Here is a 20468-nt window from a genome sequence, read left to right as displayed (position 1 = left end):
TAAAATAGGAAATCTTTATATTCCATAAGACCCAGTGACCTGACTCGCCCAACAGCAGGGACTCCATTTCAGTCAGCAACTGTCTCATTAACCCTTCTCCCCCTCCTTCATTCAGTTAGATATGCTTATGATAATTACAGGAATATTATTTTCAGTTATTTTCAATGTCTCAGGAACCAGAAACAGAGGCTCTAACAGTAGTCAACAAAAAACATGCAGTCTGCAGGTTTTTTAGCCAAAATGGTAGGTTTTCAGACCAAGGCAATGCCATAATGCCTCCTTCAGTCTTTTCTTGCTAAAGAACTGCTATTTGTTCTGTGATTCAGTCTTTCCAAGTCATGCTCTCAAAACTCTTGATCCTTATCACTGCTCTTCACATGATGCTTTTGTTCACATTTTTCTCAAGCAAACCCCCAAGCTCAATGAATCTGAGACCTTGCTAACATTGCATTAGCACTTCGAACACATCAAAATAGCTTTTTTCTGCAACTTAGATACAACAGCATCAATCCAAGTTCATTTTGTGATCCCCTAACACACGACACTCTGCTATTCAGTCAGATGTATAGTGTGTAGGCAGAAATAATTAAATTTATGATTTCAGGAATGAAAAACAATTGAAGAGAAAACAAACTTAAGATGGGACACTTCTCCAAATGGCTAGGAGACAAAGTCAGCTGTCTGTGCATGACACTCCTGGTATGTGCATCACATGGGCTATCTTCTAAAATAAGATTTCACATTCAAAGTAAACAGAAGTGCTTTACTGAATTTTCAGATTATGCCACAGTATGTGTTAACCACAGTAAACTTCCTTTCTGTTCCATTTGCAATATACATGTATACAGTGTAATATATTAGAAACTACCCAACTCCAATTTCCACCTGCTGTACAATCTCTCTGCAGTCCAAATACATTTTTCAATGAAACTTGCAAAAATCACTACTGCACTATTGATACAGCAAGTTAACTTCTCCAATAACAACTCTCCACCTCTTTCAGATATTTAAGCCCAATTAGTTGTACTTACTCAAGCCTACACATTACCACACCAGCATTTTGAACATCAAGCAGCAATATAAAGTTATAACATCTTCAAGAATTCTCACTTTGCTTTATCACACTTAAGCCCACAATACCTATCCTAAGAGTTCAAAATCAGCTTATCCTGCTGACTTGTGCACTACAACTGCTCTGCCCACACGCAAAGGAATCTGCTGTGGATGTGGAGTCATTTGCAGAGCCTCAGTAAACATCTTACTGTACAAGTTTATTGCATTAGATTTGCAGATAAACTGAGGAGGGGGAACCAGTCAACACAGATGGCAAGGCTGTTGTTCAGAGGGACCTGGACAGGTTGGAGAGCAAGCTGAAAGGAATGTTAAGGAATTCAGCAGGACAACAGTCCCCTGCAGAGGAAGGAAGAGCCCTTAGTGTTGTACAGTTGGCAGTGCTCAGCCAAGGAGCAGCTCTGCTATAAAAACACCCCAAGGGTCTTGGTAGGCAGGTGCCAGAAACAGGACCTGGAAACAAGGAGGGCCAACACCATCCTCAGCTGCATTACTATAAATAGAGGTCAGCAGACAGAGTACACCTATTATCCTGGCACTCCAATTCCTTTTGGAATACTGGCTGTAGTGCCCCTTTCTTTGCCACATTCAGTATAAGGAAGGCACAGATAAGCAAAACTATTTCAGTGAAGGGACATCAAGGTAGTTGGGGGCTGTGAGAAGAGGCCAGGAAAACGGAGCCTCTCCAGTCTAAAGCAGAGGTGGTTTTGAAGGACTGTAACAGCAGACATACTGCACCTTCTAGATAGCTTTCCTAGAGGCATCAGTATGACAAAACAGCCTCTTCAGGGACATACAGTAGGAGAACAAAAGGCAACAGACAAAGAAACAAACGCGCTTCTGAGTAGACAGAAAGCAAAAAACTCCTAAGTGACCAGTCCAGCTGTGCAGTTTCCATCTGTGGACTTTTCCAAAGCAGAATAAAGCACTGAGAAACTTAACTTGAAGTCATCATCTTCCCTACTTTAGCAGGGCTAAACAATCTTACTTGCAATTTGAGTTATCTGTAACTATGATTTCTTCCATTTTTCTGGCAGGTAATACAGATACTTAAGGCCACTCCACAAAACAAAGCCAGAGGGAGATTTACACATGTAACAAAAAGCATGTTGCTTACTGATGAAACTTATTATTCATATACGTAACAACCTGAAATGCTGCCAAGAGTACACAGGCTCTCAATAAAATCACCTTCTAAACTGTTTGAATGTTAGAAATGGACATTAACCAGAATAAAATAAGATGAAAAAAACAACCAACATAACGCATTAAAACAAAAATGCAATACAGTCAAAGAATACCAAAGAAAAATCATCTGCTAGATTAGGTTATAAAGTAAACTTCAGTTAAACATTTGATACATCAGAATCCTGATGAACTGCAAAAAACTGGATAAAGAATTGTGAAATATGAAAAAAAAAAAAGCAGTAAAGAGGAGAGAGAAATAGAAATCAGGAAAATGGAGTGGTATATTAATGAGATCCCAATGGAATAGTTTTTAACACAGTTCAGTTGCACATCAGCAGACAAATTCAAAAGGACAATCAACAGCAAAGGCTGGGCAAAAGGATACACAATGAATTCTGAAGTTCCAAAGCTTGGAGGAATAAAAGCAGGGAAAGATGCAATAGTGCAAAGCAGAACCTGAAGTAAAAGATCATTTAACATCACATGTACCAAGGGAATACTCAAGAAATCCTGTACATTAGTAGAGCAGAAGCCTGAAGAAGAGCTTGTGCATACATTAACATATCACAAGATGACTGAGTCACCAGCCTGATACATTCCAAGATCACATTTGCTTCTTATGCCTGTACCAACTGAATTATTTTCAGGCATGAAAGCGAAGCATTAGTCTTTGTAAAGGGTGTTGGTACATTTCATATGTGCTTCATCCGGAACAGTGCGTACAAGAAAACTCACAGAAGTGCGTCTCCCCAGTTTGAATCCTCTTTCCTACTTTATCATACAACTGGTAATTTCTTAAAAATGAGGCATGAATAATGATGAAAGGAGAAAAAGACCCTGCCTAATTCTTATATTTGTTTTATTCTAAGACAGGTTTTTAAAAAGAAAGATACTAACTTTTACAGCAAGACTTGAGAAATGCATTACAAGTTGGCACTGCACATTCATCTTTCTAATGTGCTGTTGCTACTTGACCACAGTACAGAGGACTGACAAGCCACACAGTTTACTGGATATACTGTGTATGGTAACCTTACCAATCAAGACTCCAAAGCTGGTATGAAAGAAATGTAAATAAGCCCACAGGCCACAGGGTTCAGAACTGAACAATCAAGTTGAACCTGAGGGAGAAAAACAACAACAACAAAAGTTTCAATAGAAGGCAGCTAGAAGAACTTCCCTGACAGACGGGTTAAGAGGAGTCTCTGAATCACTGATTTTTATTTAACTTCTGTACTTAATGAGAGACACGCTGCAGGAAGTCAGCACTACCTGGCAGTGTATCTTCTCCTTCTGTGAAGTGACCACAGAGAAGTGTGGTGAAAACATCTATGAGGGAAGAAGCACAAGACTCCAGGTTTGAAAGTATATCCTCACAGAATCAAATGGTTATCCAGAAGAGAAGCCTCTTGAATATATTTACTCCAGCCTCCAGTCTGAAGCAGAATTATTGTCAACATCAAATGAGGTCAGCTTAAAGCTGTTCCAGTGATGGATCTCTCCATCTCTTTGTGAAGCTTTTTTCTATTGTCCAATTTGCATGTCCTAAGCTAAAACTCATGGTTGCTGCTGCTCCTTGATCTCTTAGTACTGAGAAGTGTGTCTCTCCAGGTAGATGCAGCCCATAATTAGATTGCCTCTGGCTCCCTCTGCATCACTAAGGCCCAGCTCCCTCCACCCCTCCTCTCAGGTCATATACCCTGTGCCCCTAAATACACTGGCTGAACTCTGTAGCTCCTCAGCAGCTCTCCTTAACAGTGGCACACAAACCAAAGAGAACATTCAATGTACAGCTTCAGCAGTATCATGGAAAAGATACAAAACCATGTCACTCACTGCTGGTCACACTCTCCTTACACAGCAAAGCAAATAGCAGACTCAACTATGTGAAGTGCTGTTGGCTCATTTAAGTAAAAGGTTTGTAGAGATGAGACTCAAATTAAACTGAACATTCAAGTTAATTCTGCAGAAAAGATAATTCTTAATCACACATTCCCTAAAGCCTTGAGTTGCATCTTAAAGCAACTAAAACCACATGCAACTTCAGCATGCTAACACCTACAGTACATAGAAATAAACAAGAAACTGACACTGTTGTAGCTAAAGTTTCTAGATAAATCCAGGCTTGAATACATATTAGCACTTCCTATAAATTATCAATAGATTATATTACAAGTTATATTTCAAAGCTTACAGACCTTTTGAAAAAAGACTTAACTTGACACACTCACATTGAAAGTCTTTACTAAAGCCAGATGCTTTCCCCCTTGACTTTCTGTTATATTTGCATTTTTATTTATCCTCTATCACAATCATTAAAAGACAGAAAATCTTTATGAAGCTTTTTTCACTGACTAGGCTGCTGACACAAACAGTATAAACTGGATAAACAGGTTTACAGCATCCTATGGCACTACTCAGTCTTCCAGTGTGTCCTTTCTCCCTACTACGAAATACTTTAGATTGTTCTGCATGTATCCAAAGAAATGATTTAAAGTACAGCATTTGAATAGACTTGCCTCCCTGAACTTGGAAACCTGATAGGGAAGCTGTTCAACTGTTCAAAAAGACAAGCATTAAAACATTAAAGGTAAAATTATTAATACTACATTAATTACACTGAGATACTTCATTGTACAAGCAAAGGAAGGTTGGCTTTTGTTCCAGAAAAGCTGAAACATGGTTTTAAGGCATTTATGAAGAACTAGTCTCTTAAGTATTGCACAGTCACAACTGAACCGTGCAAAAACAAAAAACAAAATCAACAACAAACAAAAACACATACAAAAAACCAAACCAGCACTGACAGTTTTAAATGGGGAAGAAAAACTACAGTAATAGGTAGGCCTGGATCCAGAACACAGCAGAGACTGAGCATTTGGAGCATTTAGAATCTCCATTAAGTCCTAAGCTAATGCCAGGGGACCCATCTCTAATTAAAACTGAGTTTGACTTCAAATGAAGCATTGTAATCATTGTTACAGCTTCCACAGCACCCATTACCAGAGCATAGGTGGTTTGTGAGAGCCAGCAAAATGCTTGACAGAGGAATTCTACAGTCACAAGAATTTGTTTCTGCCCATGACTGATAGAAACCCTTTGAAGGAGAAGGCAGCAGGGGAGAGCCAAGGTCTGGTTGCCTTGTGCAGTATGCCCTGCCCAGTGAGGAAAAAGGCACAGCAAAGTGCATATACACAGAACCTCACCCTGCATTCTAGAACTTGCCATTAGCACAAATTTTAAGTATTACACTACAAAAGCATCTAAGAAAATACATTTGCTGCTCAAAGCTAGAGGAAAAAAAGCCCAGAACATCACAATGCAGTTAATCCCTTTTCCCATAAGAAAAGGAGGGGAAAAAAAACCAGAGCCTTTCCTTCCAGGAAATCCTAGGTATCATAGGAAATGCTTTATACTAGGCCTTGCAAGAAATAAAAGACCAGAGGATGCTAAAGCATTTTATTGCCATTTTGGGTCCACAAAATAGCGTAAGTAATCTTTGTCAAAAAGTCCATAATTGTTTACAGAGGCTTTATCCAAGGTACTTCATTTTCACTGCTGAAAAACCAGTTACTGTCCTTTTTTCCCTCCTATGTATCCTCCAGGGAGGGACACGAAAAAAATAAAGAGTAGCACTGTAAACATAGCCAGTTACCAGTTATCCTTTCCTTGCAAGGACTGTGATCCAATGCATACAAGGAAACACCATCTACATCTGACTGGCTGCACGGGCATTCCTACTGCTGTGCCTGCTACTCTGACTAGAAGACCTAGTTTCCCTTCTTTCTGCAAATAAAGAAACTTAATGTATTTAAATATTTAATTTCAGAAGAGACCTGACTTCAACCTCATCTAAAGATTATAAGAAATATTCCACTTCACACAGAGCTTCTCAAAACAGAAAAATGGAAAATATTTACTCTTTATTTATTACAAAACACTTTCACAAACTTAACTCCATATGTCTTTTTACTTCCAAGCAATTATTAGATCATGCTGCTCTTACTTGTGTCATGACTTGTTTTAAACTCCCAATCAATAGCATTACCACTCTAGAGCTCTCACTGCATGTTCCACTTCTGCATAAACAAGTGCGTGTGCATTCACTGACCACTCCTCCAGTTTTCATAGTATTTATTGACAATATAAGTGCTCACATCAGGTACTTAAAATACCTACACCAAGAGGATTATCAAGAAAAGGGGTGACAACAGCAGCTTACTCCCAAGCACAGGAGTCACCTCCTCCTGTCTCCTGCCTGACCTGTTTGGCCACCGAGCGGCAGAGGTGCCGCCTCTGTCCTCAGCATCCCCGAGCCTACATCCCAGTAATGCTGCCTGTTCCTCGGGAGAACCTGAGGCAGAGACAACCTCGCACACAAAGATCATCTCCAGTCGAGGGGCTTGTGCTCCAGGTGCTTTTCTACGCCCTGGTCCGCGAAAACACCAGGAGAGGGAAGTTAGCAAAGGACGCGTAGGAGTTGTGTCACAGAAATTAGGAAGACAGTCAGTCAGTTTCCTGCTGCTAGACGCAGCCCCGGCACCATCCGGTCCCGGCCCATGTGCGGCCCTTCCCCGCCGCCTCCTCCCTCTCGCCGCCGCTCGGGAGCGGGCACCAGCCGCTGTCGGTCTGTCCGGCCGCTCGGCTGCAGCCCGGGCACGGCGGGGCCGCTCCCGGCCGAGAAGGGACCCTCTCCCCGCGCTGCTCCCGCTCTCCAGGCAAGCTCGGAGGGGCGAGGGGCCGAGCCCGCTGCCCGCCGTTGCCTCCCGGCCCCTTCCCCAGCGGTACCTGGCGGCGGCTTGGCGGGCCCCGGCTCCCCGCGGCTCCGGTCATCCTGGCAGCGGCCGTGGCGGAGGCCGCCGGGCACGGCGCCCCAGAGGCGGCTGGCGGTGCCGCGGAGCAGGCGGCTGCCCTTGCCGGTGAGGGCGGTCAGCGAGTCCATGGCGGCGCTACCGGCCGGGGGGCGCCATGGCCGGGCCGCGACCCGCGCGCCGCCGGCCCGCGCGCAACTTGGGCAAACTTTGGCGCGGCCACGCCCCCTTTTAAAGGGGCCGCACCGCCACCGCCGCGGGGCGGGGCCGGGAGCGACCGGGACAGCGGGACAACAGGGACATCGGGACAGCCGGGACAACAGGGACACCCGGGACAGCAGGGACACCGGGACAGTGGGACAACAGGGACACCCGGGACAGCAGGGACACCGGGACAGTGGGACAACAGGGACACCCGGGACAGCAGGGACACCGGGACAGCCGGGACACCGGGACAGTGGGACAGCGGGACAACAGGGACACCGGGACACTGGGACAGCAGGGATACCGGGATACCCGGGGCAGCAGGGACACCGGAAAAGCCGGAACAGCAGGGACACCGCTTCCTTCTGGGCCCGGGCAGCCCCACGGGCCATCTCCATGGCTGTTTGGTGGAAGCGCGGTGCTTCACAACCACGTGCCGAAAAGCTTTCTATGAACTTCCAGCTTTCCCGTCGCAGCATTCCCAAGCGTGAAAATCATGCAAATCTCTTTTAAATCTTTTCACCGTCGTGGATACGAAAGTGTTTTTGCACTGTAAGTGTAAAGCAGGACCAGCCGTGTGTTTTGCTGCTCTGTGCTTGACCCCTGCCGTGGGATGATGCTGTCACCCTCGCTTGTGGCAGCCACCAGGTGCCGGTGCCCTCCTTTGGGTGTCTGCCAACATCCATACCCGACTCAACCTTTGAACCCTCTAGGTCACCCTAAAGTTCCAGCAAAACTTGCTAGATTATACACTTTTGCTTTCTTTTTGAAAAAGAGAATTGATTTTTGGTATTCATTCCTACCTTTCCTTTCTTCATCCCCATAATTCTTAAAACTTTTAAGGTTTTGAAAAAAGTAAAACTAATTGAAACATGATCCAACAGTTTCACAGAAAACCAAATACCTAAGGCACTGAATCTCATTATTAAGATCTGCCTTAAAATGTGTTCTGCATGCTTGGAGGCTGAAAGAACAGCCATATAATGATATTTATACCTGTGCCATAGATCTTGAGAACATGGAACTGTAAGCTAACATGCTTATATTCTAATATGAGTATGATGCAATTATATGCTGCATCTAGCTGCAAATGAAGGCATTGTTTAATAAAAATTGCTCTTGTTGAGCCAAATCTATTGTGTACATGCAGAACAGTCTAACAAAGTGCTGAGCTATTTCAACTCCTATTCACTTGTAGCAGCTGCTCAATTAAATCAGAGTTTAACGTCAGCATTTTAGAGTGCTGATTTCTGAGGGTTACTTGATTTAAACAGTACATTCAAATCAACCTTTCTACTACTCAAATCAGTTCTTGCTCAGGAGATAATGATGTTCAAGACTTTTTTCAAATAAAACCTTTCACTGAAAGAGAACAAGAAAATTTTGACAAAATTAGCCCCTCCTTCATTTCCCCAAGATCTGCCAGCAGAAATGGATGAGTAATCTGTCTGTTGCAAGACTAGTGAATAAATCTGGAACTGAAGAGTCACTGCATGGTCTAAGTACCACTAGATGTTTAGAATATAAACAGCTCTGCTAGCCAGATATTACACTGCCCTAAGCAGTGTAATTTTCTGTCATGAAAAAGTTATGATTGGTCTTTTGTCATGATGATTCTATTTTAGACAAAATCTATTACATCTTTGCATGAGAAATGAGCTTACAAACGTGATGATCAGCACACTTGAAACTTCCACATCAGCTGCCTACCAGTACCACCAGTACTCCAGACACATACACTCTGCTATTGAATTGACTACATGTATTGACTGCATGTATTTCTTTTGTTGTTTGAAATAGTTTTTTGTTTTTGTTTTTGTTTTTTTTTTATTGTTTGGGGTTTTTTTGGGGTGAGTTTTTGTTTGGGGTGAGTGGGTTGGCTTTGTTGTGTTTTGTTTTTTATTTTTTGTTTGTTTGTTTCTCTTTTTGGTTCTGGGTTTGGTTTTTTTTTGGTTTTTGTTTGTTTGTTTGTTTTTGTGGTTTTTTTTTTTGTTGTTGTTCTTTTTTCTCTTTCATGTTTATATATCTAGAACCATAAAATTGTTTAGGTTTGAAAAGGCCCTTTAGATCATCAAGTCCACCTGTTAACCCAGCACTGCCAAGTCCACCACTAAACTATGTCCCTAAATGCCTCACCTGCAGGGATGGTAACCCTACCACTTCCATAAGCAGTCTGTTCCAAGGCTTGACAACCCTTTTGATGAAGAAATTTTCCCTAACATCCAATCTAAATTTGGATTCTAAATTCTATTTTTTTTACATTTACATTGATCTTGAACACCTTAACAGATCATTCTACCTTTCTGTCCTCAAAATGTGTGGAAACAGCCAGGATTTTGCTGAGGAGGACTGTGTTTGATCTCTGAATGTGCAACAAGGATCTTTTCAGGGTTTATCTTGTGGCCTGTGGTATCAGTGGAGAAACGAATATCTCTGTAACTCAGCCACTTAAAACTGTCTCTCCATAAAAAGGAACTGGCCCTACTTGCTTTTAATTGCTTGTTTCTGTTCCCATGCTACGAGTGTAAGCACAAGGATTCATTTGGCAGGTGAATTAACTATGTTGTAAATCTGATCAATTTAAAAGTACCTTTTAGTTTAATAAAAACTAACTAAACTTTTTTTGTTTATTTGTTATTATTTTGTTTTGAAGTTGCAATTATCCCCAGTTAGATCTCCAGAGCTGTTTGAGTGGTGTGTGAACACCTGTACAAGCAGAAGTTGCAAAACAACAGATGAATTTAAGGGGCTAGAAGAGTGGAAGGAAGGGAGGGAGGGAGGGAGGGAGGAAGTTTCATGCCAGCCTCTGTGTCTTCAGTGCCACTGTATATTAGCTCAAAATGAGAAATCAGACTGTGGCCCAAATAGAGATGCCTTCATATTGGTATTGTACACCAACCCACATTCAGTAGTGGCAGAAGTGTCTGACAGAATATGTCTGCATTGCTGATGTAATATTTCATAACACATTATGCTAATCTATTGCACAGCCTGGTCTCGTACCTAGATCTCCAAATCCTAAACCAGAGCAGGTAGAGAACTGATTGAGCTGCATCCTAAAAAATGGGAAAGAGACCAAGGATCTGTTTTGGTCAAATAGAAAAGGACACAATGGGATAAGAGTATTTCCAAAGCCTGAATATATAGTTATATATTTCATAGGAGAATAAAAAGATAAAAACATAGCAAGTGGTAGAGATATAATCTCTTCAGACAAAGACAGATTTGTTGCTTGTGAAAATAAGTGCAAATTGTAGCTACTAATCCAGCAAAATGCCAACAGATGCTGTTCAGCCTCCTTAGGGCTGGGCCAGTTCACGTGCCTGGTGCACAGGATATGGGCCTCTTGCAATAAATGTGTCTTGCCAAATTTGCAGTGCAACCAAGCTGCAGGCAGAAGTGCACCAGGCAGGAACACAAACCCCTCACTCTATCTGGTGAGAAAGGAGGCTTCCACATGCTTTTTTTCCAAGGTGACAGTCTTGGTGTCAGTCATTTGGCAATTAGTCAGCGTTCATTTGTATATAACAACCTCTAGGCAAGTATGTAATTCTGGCATCTTGAACCAAATGCCCCATTTAAGATTCCTTAGTCATTCTGGAGGAATTTACTGCCATGTAACACTATGAGGATGCTGCATGCCTTTGTTAAGTATTCTAAACTACCACCTCTGCTCAAGACACTACCATTTGTGTGTTGCAAAACCCGTAATTGGCAAAAATATGAATTTGAATTAGAACTTCTTAAAAGCTTAACCTCTTCCTTATTTTTTAATGAAACCTATTTTTAGTAATGTAAAATAATTCAGGATTTGTTTGGGTTTTTGTTTCCTTGTGAAAAAGGTAAACTCTTAATTCACAGAAAAACCTACTGCACTCTGTTTCCAATGCTGTTTCAGTAAAAAATTGAACAGAATACAGAATGCATGTGCAGTTCCTGAAGGAGGGACCAAAACTCAGGCACGCAGAACTCCCACATTCTCAGGCCTATTTCCCTAGGAGCAAACTAATTTGAATGACAAAGTATGGAAATACACAGTTCTAGAAGCAAAAAAACCCATTTCTACAGATCTATTTTTGTGATTAAGAATGCTCAAGTTATTCCACAGGGAAATTCAGTGTCAGTATAAATTTGGGACAAGTTGAAAAGAGATAACCAGTAGGTGACACTAAGTAAATGGGTGTGTTTAAAACACGTTCTTCACAGAGAACTGTGGGCTAGGTGTGGCTGTTTATGAGGTTTCAAAGTACCACATTCTCTTTTCAGATTAGGCACTCAACAAGAAAGAAACTGCCATCTGCATACTAGCTTCAGAAATGGCAAATCTGGAATTTCAGACTCCAGCAGGTAGGGATATAATTCTGATTTTACTGACCAGTTCCCTGTAAGACTGAAATTAGATTCTCTATCTTGGTCACTGATGCTGTTCACTGCTCACCAGAAAATGTCACTCTGAAGGGACAAGGCAGAATAAACATGGGCAACAAGGGAATATGGCAGTTCCTGATTCTGGACTGGGATACATCAGGTATAGGTTATATTTTGTATACAATTACCCTTGAAATTATGCTGAAAAAGACAGGAAGCTGTAAGAGTATCTCTGGTAGGAGAGCTGTTTTCTTAGTAGAAAAGTGAGTCAAATACCTGCTACGTTAGTATTTCAAATATGGCTCAATAAATCCTTAATTTCATAAGAATCTATATAAAATAAAGGTACCACACCTAGATGGGAAGTTTCTCCAGGCTAAGGAGAGCACTTTGACCTTGGGCATCCCATCTACCCTTACAATATATTTTAGCATCAAAAGATGCACTGCTCCTTATATTTAATTTCATAATAACTAAGTACTGTAACATTCACTGTGTGATTTTGTCTTCTTACCAAGTTGAATACATAAATATTATGGTTTTGTTTGTTTGTTTGGTATCTAATCTACTCCAAGAGAGACTATTTATAATTAGGACAGCCCAAGTCCATTTCATCTTTAAGGACAAAGCAATTTTTGCTTTTCTTGCCAGATTTCAAAAATCTTCATACAATAATTTTAATTTAGATAGTAAAGATAGAAGCACTATGCAGATAAAATCTACAATCATTTCTGGGGCATTACTGCAACACATGTATATGAAAAATGTTAATTGATGCACAAGTGCCCTGTACTGACATACATAGCATAGTTACAGGAATGCATCCTAAGCATATGAAACCCAGCAGAAGTCAGTATAAATCAAGGGTATTTTACTCCACTTAACCTCATCTTGCAAAATAATTTTATCAGATTTCAAAAACATGCCACAGTTTTTTGACACTTTTGGATGTCCCCAATTCAGCTGCATATGGTCTGAATTTTCAGAGATTGAGGTAAATAACAAGCCTTTGCTTCCTGCAGTTACCCAGCCTCCCTGCAAAATTACAAAATCATATAGAATATATGATATAGAATTTGTATTTATGCTTTATTTTCATAAAACAGTGAAAGAATTAGCATTACAAAAATGAATATTCTAAGACTAAATATGTATTTTTCTTATTTTCCCAAAGTATACTTATGTTTGGATGTTGAAATGATCCATCCTATGTAACATTTGTTAGAATATCAGTGATATCAACATGGAAGTTTTCAAACATGGCTTGAGAACAAATGCATATCATATGGGGACTTATCCATGTGTACAGCAGGACTTTAGTTTCAGCTGCAATTACACATCTCTGTATATAGACTACCTTATCAAATAAACATTAAATGACCTCCAGGTCTTCAGTTCATATTTTTGTGGTCAGCAGTGGCTTATTATAAACTGAACATTCTGTTCTTTCAGGGAGCTGTATGAAATTGAATTTGGACCCAAGGTGGTATGAATGCATTTTCATAGACACCCATGCAGTTTAAGGATGTTCACTAGTTATGGCACTTGCTGAACAGAGTCAGTTTTCAGTGGACGTGTCTTTTGTCTTCGTGTCATCAACTCACTGACATTTTTTTTCTTTCATCATGTGTTTTGCAACTGAATGTGGAAAACACTGACAGTATAATTGATGACTCCATGGTATTTACTAGCTACTCTCATCCTCCACAGAGGCATAAATTATGCAAATGATAAATAATTGCTTATGAAAGGTGTTCAGAAAATTGATTATTCATCAGATATTTGCATCATAAGCAAACGGTATTTTTTTTTCCTTTTTGCCATATAAGTGTAACTATTTTTTCCTTAACACTCACTAAATGCTTATGAAGTTGTTAATGCACTGTATTCCTGTAAGGAGGCTGCTTGTACTTGCTCAGAAACAATAGAGCCAGATTCCAATTCGCTTTTTACATTGACTGACTGGTTCATAATAAAATAGAATGTCCCTCTGGTAGGATACAGCTGTTAAAGCTCAGTCTTGTTCTATACCATTTCTGAAGACTAGGCAATCATAAGACAACTCAGATTTCAAACAAAAGCCTTGATTCAGAATATTAACATGAAAAATACTTTGTGATCAATATCTCACCACCACATGACTGACTGTATTCCCTGTATTTATAGCAAAAGCCACACACTTTAGAAATCCAAAGTCCTTCTTGGGGTTATAACATTAATAATCTTCAAACTAATAATGTCTTTAAAGTGATATAATGAACTGGTTCTGTCTGTTTGAAGAAATAATCAACTGCTTGTCACATATTCTCATTATGTTTGGTTGGCAACAAATGAGTTTCCAATTCAGAAAGCATTATGGCTTTTAGTAATAGGTTATGTTGCAGTTTTCACTGCAACCTTTAGACCTGAAGATATCTAAGACACAAGATCCTTTCGATTCACTAGAACAAAATTATTCTTCTCAGATACCTGGAAAACACAAGCTTAAGAACAGTGATGAGCAGTCAGTTCTATGTAGAAATTCCATCTAAGGTACAGAGATATTTACTAGAAAAATGGTTGCAGAATTTAATCAGAATTTATCTTAAACCAGAATAAGGCTAATGGAAACAGCTGATCCTTCTGATTGGAATCTTTTTTATTCTAATAAGAATTACTGATTTTCTATTTTACTTGCTCCTGCTTAGGCAGTGCATTCTAGGATTAAGGATTAGTTAAAAAAAGACTGAATTCTGTTCCAGTCTTTGCTACCTGTTTTTATTGTGGTTGTTTCCCTTAAGTAAAGTAAGCACATGAAAGCTTTTTGTACATACCTTTTCCTGAGCCACCTAAATTACTGCAGGACATTCTTGAAATTTTCTTTTGAATGAAAACCCAGAAGAAGTATGTTGAATGTACTAAGAGGAAGTTCTGCTTTTTCTTTCTTGTTAAATCTTGCTTCTTAAGGAACATCTGGTGTCTCTCCCCTCCCCCACTGGCAGCACATCACAAGCATATGCCTGATTCATTTGCTCCCATAATATCATGTAGAAAACTTGTGGATGGTTATTCACTCTGTCCTTTTGGAGATAATTACTACAATTTATCCCCAAAAATCAAATCCATTGCTTCTAGCTAGCTAAATCATTTGAAGGCTGTCCATTACTGTATTATCACTGAATTAAGAAACTTTATCCTTTATCCAGTAGTTTTCTCCCTTGAGATTTCCTATCTTAACTCCTGCGTCTCTCCCACATTTTATTATTCTGGCTTTCATTACTGTCACATTTTCCCCTGAAATGATTTGCAGTATGCTGTCTCTCTTGTGTTCAGCTGCATTTAGCAGCAAGGCTGTACACATCACTGAGAACCTGGGCACTTACACAGCTTTACAGATCCTACTTGCTGTCTTGCCTCTTATTAATTAACTTCTATTTACTTAGGGATCTTCTGGAGTCTTCTTTTAAAATTGCTAAAGGCATGGCTTGCCTTGTATTCCCTTGTATTCATCTAAGGATGAAATATTGTGAACATATATTGTGTACAAAATCTCAAAAGAACAGTTCTTTTCATAGGTAATAAATCTGTCAAAGATTTTTACACCAGTGCTTCAGGATCAAGACTTGGAATTTATAAGTGATTTGACTGGCAGGGGTTAAGGGTGAAACACTAGTGACATTCTTTTTATCAAGGAGCCAGGCTGTTGTATTTCTCAGAAGGAAAAAGCTTATTTCTTTCAAATATAGGTCCCAATATCAATAAATTAGGCTATGTTGGAAATACATACAGATACTAGTTAAGTCATGAATATTAGTAAGGTCAGCAAACATCAGTGAGAAAGGAAAAATAATTAGTCTAGACTTGATCTATTTTTGTTTTAAATGCAAAGGAAAAATTCAGTTATATGAGTTGGAGTTTGAGTTCCTACTAATCTGTTGCTGAAGTTGTGCCTTGGATATTTCAGTGTCATTGTCTGATATCTCAGTGTCATTGAAGAATTCTCCAAGGCTGCTCCAGCTGACATGCTCTGGAGCTGACAGATGGAGCTGCCATGAGAACACCCAGGTGTCAGTCTGCAGAGTGTGCCAGAGCCTGGCACTGGCACAGGAGGGAGGAGAGATGGATCCTGTGTGGGGAGGCCAGGGGGATGAGCTGCCCAGCAGGGTGGCACAGCCAAAGAGGGGAGAGAGAGGTTATAAAGTATGTGGGGCTCTGAGGAGGAGATTGACTGGTGGAGACAGTCTCTACCATCCCTGAGGAACATGCACCAGGATGTGGATCCCCTCCTGCACTTTCCATTGCCCCCTCCACCAATGGGATGGGGAGGGGAATCAGGAAAAAAAGAAAATAGATGAATTTTCCATCTTATCTCATGGATTGAGATAGAACATTTTGATGACTGAAACAAAGTAAAATATAATAATTAACAAAGTAAAAAGATTATAATAATAATAATGAACTACTATTAATAATAATTGTAATAAAAAGGAGAAGGTGGAGAAAATTTGAAGCCCAGGAAGGAAAGTGGTGCACAATGCAATTGCTCACTACCTGCTGACTGATGCCCAGCCCATTCCCAAGCACTGATCATCCCCCTTCCAGGCAGCTCCCCCACTTAATATACTTGGCTGACATTCCATGGTATGGAATATCCCTCTGGCCAGCTGAGGTCAGCTGCCCTGGCTGTGGTCCCTTCCAGTTTTTCTGCACCTCCTCCCTGGTAGAGAATGAGGCAGTGACAAGTCCTTGACTCAGAGTAAACACTGCTCAGGAACAACCAAAACATCAGTGGTTCTCAACATTATTCTGATACTGAATTCAAAACACAGCACTGCACCAGCTACTAAGAAGAAAAAGAGTTCTGTCCTACTGAAGTCAGAACATGATTACAAAAGCAATACTGAAAAAACCCAGCACCACAACCTTTTAATAACTTAGGCTTGTTTTATATCCTCAGTAACTTTCCTTTCCTTTTGTGTTGTTTTTTTTTTTTTTTTTTTTTTTCACAGAAAGCTTTGATGGACTCTGTGGTATTAAAGGACCTCTGGTGTTACTCAAACTTCATGAAGAAATTAAATTGTAATAATAAAGTTAGAAGACATCTGGAATAAGTAAAAGAGCAAAAATCAACTGTTTGCATCATGGTTGGCAAATCTATAGTTTTCTATAAGAGCCAATAGTTGTGGATAAGAACAATCTGTTGATAGCAGTGTACTCATACTTTCAGGAAGTTTTTTACAAAGTCCTGCAGCAAGGAGATGAAGCTGTTGTAGGATGAGGTGGTTCATTATTTAATATCCTTTAAGGTACTGTAAGCAAGAGCCCAGACTTCACAGCAGAGGAGGAAAGATTCTCAATGCAGCCCAACAGAGATGCATGCTTTTGAACTTACTGCACTATTGGGCTAACGAGATAATAAGAAGGTGATGGAGTTTGCTGCTGATACTAAATTATGTGGAAAAGTAAAATATGCTGAAAAGAGTTAAAGATTGTTTCATAATACAGAACATAAAACAGCAAGGTAAATTCCCTGCTGATAAATGCAGAGTAAAGATAAGTTTTCCTCTAAGTGCCTAACCATGTTTATACATACACAGTGATGAGCTTTACATGAGCAATCCAGTAGAGATAAATGAAAATGTAAGTCAGTAGATATCAAAATGGTAAAATAAGTATTAATTATCAGAAAAAAAAATCATTAAAAGTTCTGTAAATTATTCAAATTAATATAGATTGTACTGCTGGTCACTCTGTCTCAAAAAAGATGCAATGTACTCAGAAAACCTACTGAGAAAAGCAACAAATGTGTTGAGCTGCTGCTTTCTAGGAAAGCAGAGAAAATAATAGAAAGCAGGTAAGCCAAAAATAGATCAGAGAAAAAAACTATTCACATTTCTTGTGATAAGAGAAGTAGGGGCATCTAATGAAATTACTGTGAAGATTTTAAAAAAGGGAACATTTTGTTACACTGCATAACTGAATCACAGAATTCATTACCACAGAATGTTGTGTACGACAAAACTATGAATGGTTCAAAAAGTAATTAGAAAAATTCACAGGAAGCACATCAAGACCTAATAAGCCAAAGAATGCAAATGCAAACTCTGGTTTCTGGAAGTCTCTATGCCACAGACTGCCTAAAGCTCAGAGGAAATATCAGCTTGGTGTCCTTTCATACTTGACTTCTTCTATTTTCTTTCCCTAATTACCAGCTGCTGCTGGCCACTGAGGAAATAGGACACCAAGCTGGATATGAGTAAAATGTTACCTTCACCTCACCCTGCCCAGCCAGTCTGATGCAAGGATTGCCATGATGCCACCCTGTCCCCCTGATCTGGAACCAGGAGAAGTTCTCAGCAAATTATCTCCTTGAGTCACTTGCAGCCTGAAGGGAATGACCTCTGCAGAGGGAGGAAGCTCAGGAGAGCAGGTCTGGGGTCCCAGGGAGATACATAGCACCTCAATTGCTATGGATGTTGAAGCAAAGAGAGAGAGAAAAGCTATTATTTTGCTTTCATTTTTCTCTTTTTTTAATCCTGAAGTGAATATAAGATGGTGTGGCTTTTCCTCCTCAGTTGCCTTATCCAGAAAATTTGAAATCTCACCAAGTACCAGTGTTTATGACTTAGTTTAAAGAGGAGTAATGAACATAAAGTGTTTCTGGAAAATAATCCAAATAGACTATCAGAACATTCTCAGATGTTTAAGTCTTAAGGGCTCTGAAGTTGTAATCTACAAAGGGAAACAAACGTGAAAAAAAGAAATCTTTGGAGGACAACCAGGAGATTTTGCCAAACATCCTGGGTATATTACATTATAGTGGCTGTAGACTGCCCTGAGAAGCCAGCTGTGATTCTGGAAGGGCAGGGAATGAATCCTGCAGCAGGTTTAGATTTAGCACACAAATATCCCTCTGTGCTGGTGCAGCTGCACTGCCAAGCTGGCTGGCAGGCAGGGAGAGGAGCCTGCTCATGCCCTGACTCCACAGATGCTGCTTTGCACTCTGTAATACAAATAGTTGGCACAGGAGTTTCATTGCACTGTTCCTCAATGTGCAGACATAGGATAAGGGTTTCTTTGGTTTTCAAAAATTAAAGCTAATCTTCAAAATTCAAGGCCTTTAGGAAAAGAGATTATATTTTACAGGAGTTTTTTTAAATCCAAAATAATATTTTACTGTCATGCAAAGTAATTGTCAGGAATGGGAAATCTGTTACAATTAAGATATGAAGTGCCTATAAAAGGAAGGGGTACTGAGAAAAGCTTGTAACCCACTATGCATATTTAATTTTTTAAAAATCAACCTGGAAACTGTTTATCATCAAGTATAATGGTATATTCACATATGACTTAACAGACAGAATGATATTTTACCAATACAAAGCAGGAATACCCAAGGTTGGTTTGTTAAAAATCTTACCATGTGTCAGAGTCATTCCTCTAAGAAGGTAAAAAATTCTTACTTGAAAAACATGCAAGATTGAGCTAAAATAATTTTAAAGCATGGTCAGAGGGATGGTTTTCTTACTATTGATGCACAGCACAAAGCACTGTGAGCTGTGACTTTGCTTTCTTTAGCAAAGCACAGAGGCTTTGAGTGTGACCATAATTTTTTCCCCAAAAGTTCTGTTCCATGCCCAAATGAAGAGGAACGTGAGAACTGTACTGTGGAGCTATGATCACTTGATTTAAACTTTCAACACTCAGGTGTTCTGACTGTTCAAGCACTTTAATAAATTACCTAGGAGTTATCATTTATTTTCTACCAGTTTGAATCAGCTACCAACTGGTATCACCTGGTAGAAGGCTACTTTTTACATTACCTCTCTTGATGCTACCACATTTCTCCCTTGTTGCTGATGGGACACTATGGGATAATATGGGGAGAGCTGGCTGTTTTTTTAGAGCATCTTCTGATAGTTCAATTGTGCAGTCAGAGTAACAGAATTAGCTCTTCATCCTACTGGAGACCACAGGAATCAGATACTGAATTATCAGAATTACTAAAGTTTTTTAATAAATACCATCATTATTATGTCAACACGTTTAGGAAAAGTGAAGGGCAGCAGAAAATTTGGGTTTGTTTGGCATTGAGATTTTACTCAGCTGAATGAAATACATGATTATAAAACAAGCCAGTGGCCCAAACAATTCCTCATTAAAATAGATTTCTGCAAACTAAAGTCATGGCTTCCTGATGCTGAAATCCTTTTTGATTAAATTATTTTACTTCAAAGGTGAGCGTAGGCATCACAGGTGTGAATTAGTAGGTGCATAATATCTACCCACCTACCAATATTTTACATTCTTTGTATCCTCTATGCTTCCCATCTCCTCTGGATTAAGAATATTCTACTTGATTCTTCTATTTTGTATATAATTATTTATTTGGCTGTTGGACCTTGTTTGTGCTTTTTAAAAGAAATTTTATTTTATCTGTTTTTATGAAACTCAGTTGTCATAAACCTTAATAAATAAATATGTACCACTTGTTTTCATATGATGCTCATTTTCAAGTTACATAAAATGAGTAATTTTTAAATTATGATATTCGCCTCTGAAAATTATTTTAGCCTCAGTACCATAAGGTTTCTAGGCTTTTTACTGTGTAATTTGTGCTCAGCATTCTCTGCATAAGGACATCAAACTAAACACCATTTCTGGCATTAAATGTTTTACTTCAAGCAATAATTCTTCTAGAAGCAGATAATCATTTTGTTTTGTAACCCACAGAAAAACAGTAATCTTTCAAATGAGATGTATATTAAGTTTTAAACTGAATTGTATTGGCATTTCTGTAACTTCTGTGAAGACTAATGTTTTGCCTTTACATTTTGAAGCCAGCAG

General features: G+C 39.6%; 1 protein-coding gene across 17 annotated transcripts in view; it reads right to left on the bottom strand.

Annotated features, from left to right (window-relative positions):
* OXR1 (oxidation resistance 1) overlaps window positions 1-20468 on the bottom strand; it is a 255302-nt gene that overhangs the window by 66575 nt on the left and 168259 nt on the right. Inside the window, exon 1 of one of the 17 annotated variants that reach the window (XM_079300943.1) lies at window positions 7048-7305. The exons of 15 other annotated variants lie outside the window; for them this stretch is intronic. In XM_079300943.1, coding sequence (XP_079157069.1) covers window positions 7048-7201 — 154 coding nt within the window. In that variant the 5' untranslated portion in view covers window positions 7202-7305. Of the gene's footprint in view, window positions 1-7047; window positions 7306-20468 lie in introns of those variants that run through there. One more of the 17 variants, XM_079300946.1, reaches the window with a different exon arrangement.

The sequence above is a fragment of the Erithacus rubecula genome (genome assembly GCF_903797595.1).
Source record: "Erithacus rubecula genome assembly, chromosome: 3".
Taxonomy (NCBI): Eukaryota; Metazoa; Chordata; class Aves; order Passeriformes; family Muscicapidae; genus Erithacus; species Erithacus rubecula.
This window is presented reverse-complemented; position numbering and strand designations above follow the sequence as displayed.